The sequence below is a fragment of the Rhipicephalus microplus genome, chromosome X, assembly GCF_043290135.1.
Source record: "Rhipicephalus microplus isolate Deutch F79 chromosome X, USDA_Rmic, whole genome shotgun sequence".
NCBI lineage: Eukaryota > Metazoa > Arthropoda > Arachnida > Ixodida > Ixodidae > Rhipicephalus > Rhipicephalus microplus.
Genome location: NC_134710.1, coordinates 339264736 through 339278111, shown reverse-complemented (window position 1 = coordinate 339278111; position 13376 = coordinate 339264736). Strand labels below are relative to the sequence as shown.

Sequence of the window (13376 nt, the reverse complement as noted above, 5' to 3'; positions counted from 1 at the left end):
GCATGCCGGCTTCCTGAAGCAAGTTCATGTCCTAATTCGTCAGAAATATAGGCTAGAGTGCAAAATGTTGTCCACCATCAGCCGTTATAAGACAGAAAGCAGCGGCATAGTAACTTAGCGAGATCGGTGTTGCAAATGAGAACAGTACGATCTGAGAAATTTTCCAAGTTGATGTCATCGACCCGTCTGCTTTGACCAGAGAGGAGGAAACCTGTGTTGTCTAAGGCTTTGTTTTCACTGCGAGCCTGAACAGCCAGGGACGAGGTCAGTTTACGAAGAAATTTAGTTGTAAGAACACTCAAGGGGCAAAAAATGCAGAATAGATCACGTATCATGTAGTAGCCAGAGAGTATACGCCGATTTCGCTTGATTATATATGCGTGTGTTTGACAGGTATGAGGAAAAGTCACATGACATTCCAAGCGTGTGGTCAACTAAGTGTCTCCTAAAAGTGCTTATCGGCAACCATAGTCGATATAAAGGTGACTGGAGGAGACTCCGTCAACGTCGCTAAAACTGGCTAAGCGCCTGAATGAGCTAGCGTGCGCGAAAGAAATGCTTAAACCGTGAGTGGTGTTAAAAGCGCGCCAAGCTTTCAATCTCAAACTGCTACATTCCTAAAGGAGTGCATTTGAATTGATTGATTGATTGATTGATTGATTGATTGATTGATTGATTGATTGATTGATTGATTTGTGGGGTTTTACTTCCCAAAACTACCATATGACTGGGAGATACGCCATAGTGGGGGGCTCCGGAAATTTCAACCACCTGGAGTTCTTTAACGTGCACCTAAATCTGAGCACACGGGCCTAGAACATTTTCGTTTCCATCGAAAATGTAGCTGCCACCGCCGCAATATAGGTGTGCCTTCGGAAAGGCAAGGATCGCACCATGTGCGAGGTGCGTTGTGCCTTTTGAGGTGGTAAGAGTATTTCTGTTCTCCCGGCCAAGGCCTATTAGCCTGCAATGTAATGCAGTAGGGTTGTTGCGAACCGTTTTTCACCCTGCTACCTTTCGTACGAGCGGGACGAAAAACGGTTCAAAAATATTGAAGTGTCTTCTTCACGGCTTGTTTTTTTTCTTGTTAGACACAATGATAATAAGATCTAACAGACAATAAGACATAGAAAGTATGGGTGAAGAAGAAACAGTAGATGAAAAGATAACTTGCCATGGACAGGAACCAAAAAACGCGGTCGATGCTCAACCAATTATGCTATTACAGTGGCTCTGCCACCATCCACTTTATTGGGTATATATGTGAATAAAACATGGGAGCAGCAGTAAACCCCTGGTTGGCGCCACACACACACTCACACTCACACTCATATATATATATATATATATATATATATATATATATATATATATATATATATATATATATATATATATATAGATTTGTTTATTTATTTATTTATTTATTTATTTATTTATATTCTTGCTTACATTTCATTGGTTCTAATAACTTCCCCTGTACATTCCTTGGCATTACTGTCTGTTATATCTCATTAATATTGTGTTAAAACACGGAAATACGAGCCCTTAGGTACACACTTCTCTCTCTTATTTCATTGAACGAGGGTCTCGTACTGACAGACTTGGTGTGTTTAGGTTGTATAAGAGGGACAATTAATCAGCTGCCCGCTCATAATAAGTTCACGTGCTACGTGACGCCAAACATGCGAATAAGAGTGTTTTCACACTCGTTGTTTGGCTTATAGATGGCGCTGACTGTCACTCCTACTTCTAAATTCACATATAAACCCCAAAAAGTGGATGGAGGGACAGCCGCTATGATAGCTCAGTAGTTAGAGCATCGAACGCGTTCTTCGAAGGTCGTAGGTTCGATTCCTGCTCACAGCTGGTAATTTTTTCATCCACTTTTCTTTCTTCTTTCTTCTTATTTACATTCCATTGGCTCTAATAACTTCCCCTGTACATTCCTTGGCATTACTGTCTGTTATATCTCATTAATATATATATATATATACATTATATTACTGAAGAAGTTTTTTTTAATGAGCCAAACGTGCTTCGGAAGATATATCTATCTATATATATGAAGATGGCGAGACTGCATAGTAATATGCACCTATGATGTTATGGCCTTGGTATGACATGTGAGCCGAAAAAGTGCCTACAAAAAACAGATCCCAAGTTACCAATATTATATGCTCTTGGTTAAATTTTCGACGTATATCTTCTAGTAATCGATTGATGCCATGAATTTTTTTCAGATTTTTAACAATTTGTAGCTCCTTTTGTTTGTATAGTGCCACAAAATCTAACATAACTAAATACTAGTGCAGATTGTGTAACTCATGTAATGTACCTCAAATTTTCTGCAACGTAATGTCTTCGAGGGACTGCAGTGCTCAATTGTACGCTAATATAATCAGCACTGCCTGCTCCAATTAACCATCTCATCAGTGACGTTTAGATGAGGTAAACGTAAATGTTATTTTACTTTGTGGTCTATATCAAACATACTTATCCCATAAACATTCAGCCAGTCTCACTAAATAGCAGAAAAGTACCACGCCTGCTTCAATAAAGATTCATCAGTCGGTTCAGTGAGACAGCTTGCCACGCTAACGACAAGCGCCTCTGCCCGGCATCTATACTGTAAAACAACATTAGTGTACATACATAAATAATATGAGAATAATGTCCGTCAATATTACAACCAGAGCTCAGTATAGCCAACAGAACGGAGAAAAATACATGGTTGTTTTTTTTTCAAGGTCTGATTGGCTACCGAATCAACACCACCATGGAAAATATGATGAATTAACACGCACATATGTTGCGCAATCTCTCTAGTATACTGGCCTGACACATGTGCTCGCAGTTGCCTTTTCCGAGCGAGCAGCAAGCATGTAAACAAGCCCCGGATAATAGTCAATGCACCGACACGGGAAAGTACGGCCTGTATTTTCGTTCCTGCGTGTTAAGGGGGCCAGAGCAGCTGAAATTCGACAAATAAGTCAAGCGTGCGGCCCAGCTTTCAAGAGTGACAGCAAGGTGTGCTAGTGACGTAGGTAATTTGAAGCGTGGCTCACAGACAATCGTTGTGTAAGCGGACAAGAAACTAAAACAGATAATCTTGTTCAAGGTATGGATGGGTGATTTGACAAAACAGTCGGGTCAGAGTTTCTGTGCCCACTGATTTATTTTCTGAAATTTAGCGGTGAGCTTTCCGTGCAATTGTAAGTGAGAGACTCGAGTACCGCGAGCTATGTGCGGGTTCGATTTTCGATATGATGACGAGCAATGGCAAAACTTGACAAATATGCACCACGTTTACTTTTCTCCAGCGCCATGTAAAAGAGAATGTTTTTTCAGCAGAGTATTCCCGCAGGTTCGTTTCTAAACTGAAGAAAAAGAACAGCAGATAATCGACACTTCCGAAGTCCTTTACTACGGCGTCTCTCATAATCATATTGTGGTTTTGGGACAAAACCACAGATATTATTAATATTGTGCTGTTGCTTGAACAATGACGTCGAAAAAAGAGCTCGTCTAGTGACCTACTGCATATGTTCACATCACACAGCACAGTTTCGAATTGCCTCACGTGTGTCTCTGCTATTTAGTTTCTCGCAGCGGCCATATTACCAAGACATTCATTTCATGAAAATCGCCAGTATCGTAAGTCCACAACTGCACTTTTTTTCTTTTGAGGCGATGGCAATTTCACGAGCTCTTTCAACGGTTTTTCGCCGCTGCCATCATATTCTTTATAAATATAAAGTCGATAACGTTACTCCATTCATATAGTATGTTATCCAGCGAGTCGAAGCGAGCTCGCGCTGGTGACGAACGCAGCTGAAACAGAGATTAAATGAGCCGGTCGTCCATGTCGCAGGGAGGGAGCATGCGATAGCATCACCTCACGTTTCAGGCCTGCCCATTTCTCTTCAAACGCACCCCCCCCCCCCTTCATTCCTAGGGCGAAGGAGCATGGATGCCGGGGGAGGGGCGTGGCTTGGTTTTGCGTCGCTCAAGCAGCGAGTGCGAACTTTGATCATGAGGCGGCGGTCGCGAGAGCTGACTGGCTCGACATCTCGGTCGACTTCACGAAACAGCTCGTATACCCTCCTACGTGCTTTGCTCTCATTGCTTCGTGTTGAAACGATAAACTGAATGAAAACCACTTCTCTCACTGCAGTGACCATATTCCCTTGCATGAGTGTTTTGCCGTGGATCTGTTAAAACCTAGCTTTTAGGCACTCGTCCCTTGACTATGGCAAAGAAAAAGGAGGAAAAAGGAAGAGAGTATAACAGTATCAGCAGCCTATAAACTCAAAGAGAACGTTGGGGGGGGGGGGGGACAGAGAGGAAAGCACAGCATAGCCATGCATTGCTTAATATTGCCACAGGCATGGAACGAGGTTTAGCCATGCCAATGCGAGTATGTGCCATTGTGTGAAAGAAGAAGAGGACGGTTTGTGTGTGCTCGTGCTCTAACGTTCGGTTCGGCTCGACGTCCAGTGCTGCTCCTGTGACCAGACGTTCTGGTCGTTCTGTGATCACGTGACATTTTCTGGTGGAGGTGCGGGGTAGTGTTGTATGCACTGCAATCAGCAGCAAGGTCCCGACACTAGTCGCGACTTGGAAGAACCAGCTGACCTACGGCGTAGCAGGCGACAACTAGGCCTACCTCCTGAATTCAGACAATTTCCACAACTCGGCAGTACTATGGCTAGTGCGGGAACGCGAACCCAAGAAACATCAACGCTGCCTCCTCCATGGTTCTTCAACGTCCCGCGTACTCCGAAGCCGTTCCACGGTGACCCTTATGAGGACGTCGACGACTGGCTTGACGACTACAACCGTTGCGGCAGCGTCAACGAGTGGAACGAGCAGCGAAAGCTTCGGTATGTCTACTTTTATCTCGAGGACTCTGCGCGCACTTGGTTCGAAAACCATGAAGCCACTATGACAACCTGGCCAGAGTTTTGTAACCAGTTGCGAAATACCTTCCGAAGCTCTGACCGAAAGGAGCAAGCGGAACGGCTCCTCAATTCCCGAAACCAGCGTCCGAACGAGAGTGTTGCCATGTTCGTTGAGGACATGACGCGGCTGTTCCGGCGAGCCGACTCTTCAATGACGGAAGAGAAGAAGGTGCGCCTCCTAATGCGGGGAGTGAAAGAGCAGCTGTTTGCGGGACTAGTGCGGAACCCTCCCAGCACTGTAGAGGATTTCCTCCGCGAAGCCACGACAATGGAGAGAATGCTAAGGCAGCGTTCGTACCAGTATGAGCGTCCTGGCAGTCTTTCGTCAGTGTCGTCGGCCCTACGAACACCTGACGTCACGACTGTAAAAGACCTGACGGAGCTCGTGCGCAGTATTGTGCGCGAGGAGCTGCAAAAGCTAGACGTGGTGTCTTCTCCGCCCCATGTGGCTGCTCTAACGGATGTCATTCGCGAAGAGGTCCGGCAGCTGGTGCACTCCATGACGACTCTGCGTGCAGCCGAAGTCCAACCCATGACGGCTCCTCGTCCAGCCTAAGCTCCGCTATTAACGTACGCGGAAGCACTACGTACTCCTGCACCGGCTGTTGGCTATCCGTCCCGTCCGTCCACCCTGCAGATGGCACCGTCGTTCTACTCGGGACCACCACAGTACGGCAACCCACCCCTTACACGGAAATCCAGTGTATGGCGTGCTCCCGACAACCAGCCTCTATGTTAGCACTGTGGTGAACCAGGTCACATCTACCGTGAGTGCGCCTACAGGCACATGGGTCTTCCCGGCTTTCGTCCGGATGCTCGTCGACCCAGAGATGGTGAGCGGCCCCGTGCTATCGCCGAATACTTGGCAAGCCAACGATCCTCAACCCTTCCACGTCACCAATCCCGCTCACCATCTCCACGGCGTTCCACGTCACCTGGCCAACAATCAACCTTTGCGGACGTCCTTGCAGGAAGATCACCTAGATCCACGAGCCCGCGCCGGGGAAACTAAGAACAGCGACCTCTGGGGGTGAGGCTGCTGTTGATCGACCGTTACAAGACCCTCCCCCGATTTGCCTGCCGACATCCGACGACATTCTTTCACCGACGTGTGCCATCGACGACAAACGGGTCTCAGTTCGTATCTCTGTTCTTGTCGACAACCACCCGCTGACCGCTCTGGTAGATACGGGTGCCGATTATTCTGTTATAAGCGCTGACCTCGCTGCACAGCTAAGAAAGGTAATGACACCTTGGGGACATGGAATCAACCTCCAGACTGCGGGAGGTCACCTATTGACACCGCTACGAATGTGCACTGCCCGCCTCCGAATTCGTGAGTCGACGTACATTGTTTCCTTCGTTGTATTGCGCGAATGCTCCCAAAACCTGATTCTCGGAATGGATTTTCTTCGCGAGCATGGAGCCATTATTAACCTTCGCGACCTGCTCATAACGTTATCTAACGACCATACAGCCCTACGAAAGGATGCAGTTGCGACGACCACAACACTTCGAATTGCTGACGACGCTATCGCACTGCCGCCGTGAGCCAGTATGTTGGTAACGGTGGAGAGCGACTGTGATAAGAGTAGTGGCATCGCGGAAAGTAACCTCTCGGTGCTCTAGGCTCGGCAGATTTGTGTCGCGCGTGCTATCGTCAAACTGAAACATCGGAGGACTCAGCTTCTGATCACGAATTGCGGCGGCCAGTACCAACACTTGGCAAAGCGAACAGCAATCGCGAACTTTGAAGCCATCGATGACGAAGAATGTTCCACTATCGCTCCGATTGCCACTGCTGCCGAAGGTAACACTGCATTAGCCAGTACAGTTGACGTGAATTGCCAGCTATCCTGTGCGCAGCAACAGCAGATACGCATGATTTTACGTACGTATAGTGATTGCTTTGCGTCCGCCTCCAAAATCAAGCAGACCCCAACCGTGAAGCACCGCATTATAACGAACCCTACCGAACGGCCTGTACGACAGCACGCCTACCGCATGTCGCAAAAAGAACAAGAGGCAGTACGTTTTCAAGTGAAACAGATGCTCGACGACGACGTCATCCAACCCTCGAACAGTCCTAGGGCGTCACCCGTCGTACTTGTTAAAAAGAAAGACGGCACTCTTCGCTTTTGCGTCGATTACCGGAAGCTCAACAAAGTGACGAAGAGAGACGTCTACCCTCTCCCACGCATAGATGATTCACTGGATCGACTTCGACATGCCCGATATTTTTCCTCAATGAATTTACGCAGCGGCTACTGGCAGATCGAGGTCGATGAACGTGACAGGGAAAAAACAGCATTCATAACTCCCGATGGCCTCTACGAATTCAAAGTGTTACCATTTCGATTGTGCTCTGCACCGGCAACGTTCCAAAGGATGATGGACACCGTCCTGTCCGGTCTGAAGTGGGAATCCTGCCTCGTGTATTTAGACGACGTCGTTGTTTTTTCCAAAACATTTGAGCAACATTTACAACGACTTCAGTTCATCTTCGTCGCTATTCGATCCGCAGGCCTATCTCTAAAACCGGAGAAGTGTCATTTCGGCTACGAAGAACTAAAGTTCCTCGGCCACCTTATCAGTCACGATGGCATTAGACCAGACCCAGAAAAGACCATGGCTGTTGCTGCATTTCCTCAACCTTCGAACAAACGGGATTTGCGCCGGTTTTTGGGTCTCTGCGCCTACTACAGGCGCTTTGTCCAGAGCTTTGCCAATATCGCTGAACCCCTTACCCGTTTAACGAAGGAGGATACTCCTGTTGTGTGGGGTCCAGAGCAGAGAGCCGCTTTTTCCCAGATTCAGCAGTGCCTTCAGAGTGAACCCTTACTAGGGCACTTTGATGAAGATGCCACCACCGAACTTCACACTGACGCAAGGAACATCGGTCTTGGTGCAGTACTCGTCCAGTGGCAAGACGGCGCTGAACGTCCCATAGCTTATGCTAGCCGCATTTTGTCATCTGCGGAAACTAACTACTCGACCACGGAGAAGGAATGTCTTGCTGTTATTTGGGCGATAACAAAGTTCCAACCGTATCTGTATGGCCGTCCATTCAAAGTAGTTACGGACCATCATGCCTTCTGTTGGCTGGCCAATCTCAAGGACCCTTCAGGGCGCCTTGCGAGGTGGAGCTAACGCCTTCAAGAATTTGAGGTTACAGTCGTCTACAAGTCGGGCCGCAGACACACTGATGCAGATTGCCTTTCGCGCGCACCCCTCGTGACGACATCGAGGGACGATGATACCGATGGCCATTTTCTTTGTGCAGTCAGTGAATCTGACTTGGCCCAACAACAGTGGAATGATTCAGAGATCCAACAACTAATCAAATACCTTCAAGGTCGCAGCTCGAGTCCACCATTGGCATTTGCACGTTCAGGGTCATTTTGTCTCCGAAACGATATCGTCTACAAAAAGAACTTCGAACTATATGCGGCTGAGTACCTCCTCGTCGTTCCACCAGGGCTACGTGCTGACATCTTATCTGTCTGCCACGACAAGCCTTCCTCCGGCCACCTAGGATTCGCACGTACCCTTGCCCGGATTCGGACTCGCTACTACTGGCCAAAGCTCACCCAGGATGTCAAGCATTACGTTAAAACGTGCAATCATTGCCAGCGCCGTAAAGCCCCACCTGTGCACCCTGCTGGTTTATTGCAGCTTGTTGCACCCCCGTCACAACCGTTTGAACGAATCGGCATGGACTTGCTTGGGCCCTTCCCGAAGTCACATGATGGCAACCGCTCGATCGTAGTCGCTACTGACTATTTAACGAGGTACTGCGAAACGAAAGCCCTTCAACGAGGCACCGCCAATGAGGTTGCGTATTTTTTCATCAACAACATCGTCCTCCGCCATGGAGCGCCAACAGTTCTTATCACTGACCGTGGAACAGCCTTTACAGCCCAAATAATGCAAGACGTCACGAGACTTAGTGGAACAGCTCATCGCAAAACAACGGCATACCATCCACAAACCAACGGTCTGACGGAGAGATTAAACAAGACGCTCGCTGACATGCTATCTATGTACGTCGACCGTGATAACAAAAAACTGGGATGCAATTTTGCCATACGTAACGTTCGCTTACAACACTGCGGTTCAAGAGACTACGGGTTTCACTCCATTCCGGTTGCTTCACGGCCGAGAAGCAATTACGATGCTTGATGTCATGCTGTTGACTGACACGACCGATCTTACTACTGATGCGAACGACTTTATCCGGCTCGCCGATGCGGCCCGCCAGCTTGCACTCAAGTGGATCCGAAAACAACAACGATTCGACTCGCAGAGATACAACTCCCGTCATCGCCATGTCATTTACCAACCCGGTGATCTGGTCTGACTGTGGATCCCCGTTCGCAAAAGGGGCCACTCGGAAAAGTTACTTCACCACTACTTCGGTCCCTATAGAGTACTACGGCGCCTCACAGATGTCAACTACGAAATTCTGCTTGAAGACACAGCTCAGCGATCTCGATGTTCCCAGCAGGCCGACATTGTTCATGTGTCACGGATGAAGCCACATTACCCCCGAGCCACCTGAAACTGCTTCATCACGCATCTTTGTGCGTGTACGCGACTACCATAACTTTTAATCGGCATTGGTCATCGGGATGGTTTTTTCTTTTTTTCGAAGGGGGGTATTGCCACAGGCATGGAACGAGGTTTAGCCATGCCAATGCGAGTATGTGCCATTGTGTGAAAGAAAAAGAGGACGGTTGGTGTGAGCTCGTGCTCTAACGTTCGGTTCGGCTCGACGTCCAGTGCTGCTCCTGTGAACAGACGTTCTGGTCGTTCTGTGATCACGTGACAATATGGTGATGTGATGAGAAAGGGATGTGAGAGTCAGAAGGTGCGGTGAGGGGGTTCAGAAAAGGAGGAGGAGGTGAGAGGTTTAATACGTAGCAGAGTCATCTATAGTATAGTATAGCAAATTCTGGGAGTGGGAAGTGACAGCGAAGAGTGGTAATGTGTGGGTGAGGTGGAGGAGAAGTAGGAGAGTGTAGCATAGTATAGCAGAGGCGAGTAGAGGAGGAAGACGAGTTGGAGGTTGGAGCCTTGAAGGTAGTCAAGCGGAGAGGAGGATCCTTCAGGCCCACACATGCCTATGTTCTCCAAGATTTGCATTACCTTGTGTTTCATGGTTGAGGCTTTCCCTCAGCTCCATTGTACCTCTTACGTTACGACGTCAGGCAAATAAAGACACCCATAAATGTACAGTTATGCGAGATCGGATGGAAAAAAAGTTGGCTACAAGCCTTACTTCGTGTATCATACACTTTTTTGTAATCACATTCAGTTCTATGACCTTGCGGGCGAAACCACATTTTTTTTCTTGTCGTTCACTCCAAGCTTCGCTTCTCTCTTGTTCTTGCTACTTAATTTCACTGTCACTGAGATTGCACTCTTGGCGTGCAAAAGGTGCAGCGTTCTTAATGCCGACCCTGCTCTCTAAATCAAGCTTATTCATGTCAAGCAAGATGAAAAAAATTGGCCCCATATCTGCATGTTTTACCGCAAATATAATCGCGAAACCACTTTGTGTCTGGAGAGAGTAAAAGAAACGTTTATTTGAAGTTCTGCGCAAGAAAATTGGTGAATGGTGTTAAGAAGGCGCTGCGTAAGAGTGTCTCTATGCGTTCAGTGGAGGTGAACGAGCGCACCGAGGCACGTAAGACATGGACGCTATCTGCCAGTTATTTTGGAAAGCGAAGGATGGCCTCTGATATAGCCAGCACGCGTAGTGCGTGCCCGTCTCGGAGGCGATAAAGTGTGGAACGCAATGCGACGACAAGGTGCCACAACCGTTTCGTCTAAACAGGGCGTTCGAAACACTTGCCTTTTTGTGCATAGTGTTTCATTCTGAGTGCAGTGAGCTACGGTCCTTAGATATACTTCTATATGCCTTTTCTAGAATAAAGCGACACACCGCAATATTAACGTGCCGTTAATTTGCCTCGAATAGGTGTCATGATTGCTTTTAAAGACGATAGTGTTTTTTGGGGACCTTCGATGCAAAAATTTTGGTCTGTCTGTCTGTCTGTCTGTCTGTCTGTCTGTCTGTCTGTCTGTCTGTCTGTACAGTTGTCTGTTCGCCCTTAATGGTACCCTAAGTGGCACCAGATGATACCCCAAACGGCCGACCTCATCCGCAGCACCCACCGATATTGCTCAAGGTTCAGCGTTCATACTTGTGCGATCTTCAATTAAAAAGCAATTGTTGCGCATATCTGAGGCAACATAATAACGCGTCAATATTCTGTGTGTGGGTCTTTTACTGTAAAAGGCATACATAAGTAATTCAAGGGCCATGGCATTTATCACGCTGCGCTAATCATGCAACGCTTGCACGAAAAGGCAAGTGTTTACAAAGCTTTCCTAAGACGACATGGTGGTGACACCTATCCGACGGCTTGCACTCTACACCTTATCGCCTCCGAGACGGGCGCGCACATTGTGCGCTTCATTTTCTGAGATAACTGCCATATAGCTCTCATTTCTCACGTGTGACGTGACTTGATGCGCTCGTTCGGCTCCGATGCACGCTCGAGGCACTCTAACACAGCGCCTTCAGAATGCCATTCACCGATTTTCTTGTGCATACCTTCAAGTAAACGTTTTGTTCAGTCTCTCCACACGCAGGACTATTGTCTTTCGACGAAATTTGCAGTGTAACATGCAGATACGGCACCAATTTTTAATTGGCAATCGTACAACTATGAACGCTGAAACGAGCAATATTGGTGGACGCTGCAGATTGGGTGAAATTTAGGCCGTTTCGGGTATCGTTTCGGCGGAGAAACAGACAAACGGACAGACATACAGTCAGACAGACCAAAAGTTTTATGTCAAAGTGCCCCAAGTGAGACTATTGACTTTAAAATGCCACTACCTTCAACCTCAACCAGAACTGGTGGCACTGCACTAGCAGCACTGCGAGCTGCTCATGAAGCAGCGTAGGTACCAGTAGAGCTTAATACGATTTCTTACCGCAAGCTTGTGTACTTCAGACCGCTGCAGACAGCGTAAACAATTAACCACCTCATTTTTTCCACAAGTTTCTCATCATTGTAGACAGCGTGAAGATTAACCATCTCTGTTTTTCCACAGGCATTCAAAAACAGTCTCGAAGAATCAAGATATAGTATGTCAAACTTCAGCCTGCACCATAATTTTCCCGCAGACAGTAAGCAAGTGTTCTATGCTGCGCATATGATGGTGAGAGCCGTCTCCTTGCAAATACATCTACTCCTGACAGTAACTATAAACGCGTTGTGGTACTGCTATGTTTATCTTGTAGGCTCTTTGTGACGAAACGGATACAGCTCAAAATTCATTCATTTATCGCATGTTCAACGAAGAGTTCTCCGATTTCTACAGGTGAGCGGCGTGCGATTCTTATTTTCACGGCAGTGCGAGTGAAAGTGAATCCCTAGCAAACGTTTTACTTCCAGGCAAAATGTTCCCTTCTACAATTTTCCGGAATACGAAGACCAGATCTCAGACTGCGAGGCCGCCCCGGCGAACGAGTTGTCGAAGCTTCGCCGCTGTCGAATATGGAACGAATATTGAGAAAAAGACGAGCATTCGCAGAGTAACAATGGGAAACTTTTCAAAGTCAACATGTATTTTTCTTGTACACTTCTCCTCCAGCCGGTGACATTAGTGTCACTGCTTCTATTATATCGTAATCTCGAATCTGACTAGAAAATAAAGTAGACTATATGTCGTATTCTAATGGTTAAAATTTCTATGCGCACTCAAGGAGAGACTGCCTGTTTGTCCGTATGTCACATAGGATAACATTATCGCCGATATGCAAAAATAAACGAGTAGAACAAAATAGATTTTCCCAACGATTGATATGTGGGCTTTAACGTCCCAAAACCAAAAACCGCACTCATTCGCTCCCGCACTCAATTCTAAAACGCACTCATAGAGCCTGAGACACGCACAGCTTAAAACACGCACTTGTGCACTGACTCCAAAACACACAGTCTGAAACACACACAGTCGAAAATAAAGCACACTGAGGGACGCCCGTGTGTGCGCCGCTTGCTTTCCTATTTTAGACTCCTTCCTTATGGTTTACCCATGCAATGCAACCATGTCCTAATTGCAGTTCAAAGTAATGAAAAGCAGCGCCGCTTAATTTTTTTCAGTGTTTTCTTGTAGAGTTTCTGTTCATACACTTGCATTACTTTCAATATGTGATTCTTTATATATATTAGATTACTAGACATCTTCTTTGAACCAATCTAAAACAATTTCAGATTGATGAAGCATTTTATTGTTCTTGTTGATGTTGTTCTCCTTGCTGTTGTCTCTAATTTGTTCATGACACTTGTACCCCGCTCAATCAAGCTATACGACGAGTGTTATTATTCTTTCAAT

At 46.9% G+C, this 13376-nt stretch overlaps 1 protein-coding gene across 1 annotated transcript in view; it reads left to right on the top strand.

Moving 5' to 3' along the window:
* Positions 1–12637, top strand: part of LOC119162035 (uncharacterized) — a 97669-nt gene extending 85032 nt beyond the window's left edge. The window contains exons 17-19 of the mRNA XM_075876704.1: positions 12093–12200; positions 12283–12362; positions 12437–12637. Coding sequence (XP_075732819.1) covers positions 12093–12200; positions 12283–12362; positions 12437–12554 — 306 coding nt within the window. The 3' untranslated portion in view covers positions 12555–12637. The remainder of the gene's footprint in view (positions 1–12092; positions 12201–12282; positions 12363–12436) is intronic.
* Positions 12638–13376: the final 739 nt, after the last annotated feature.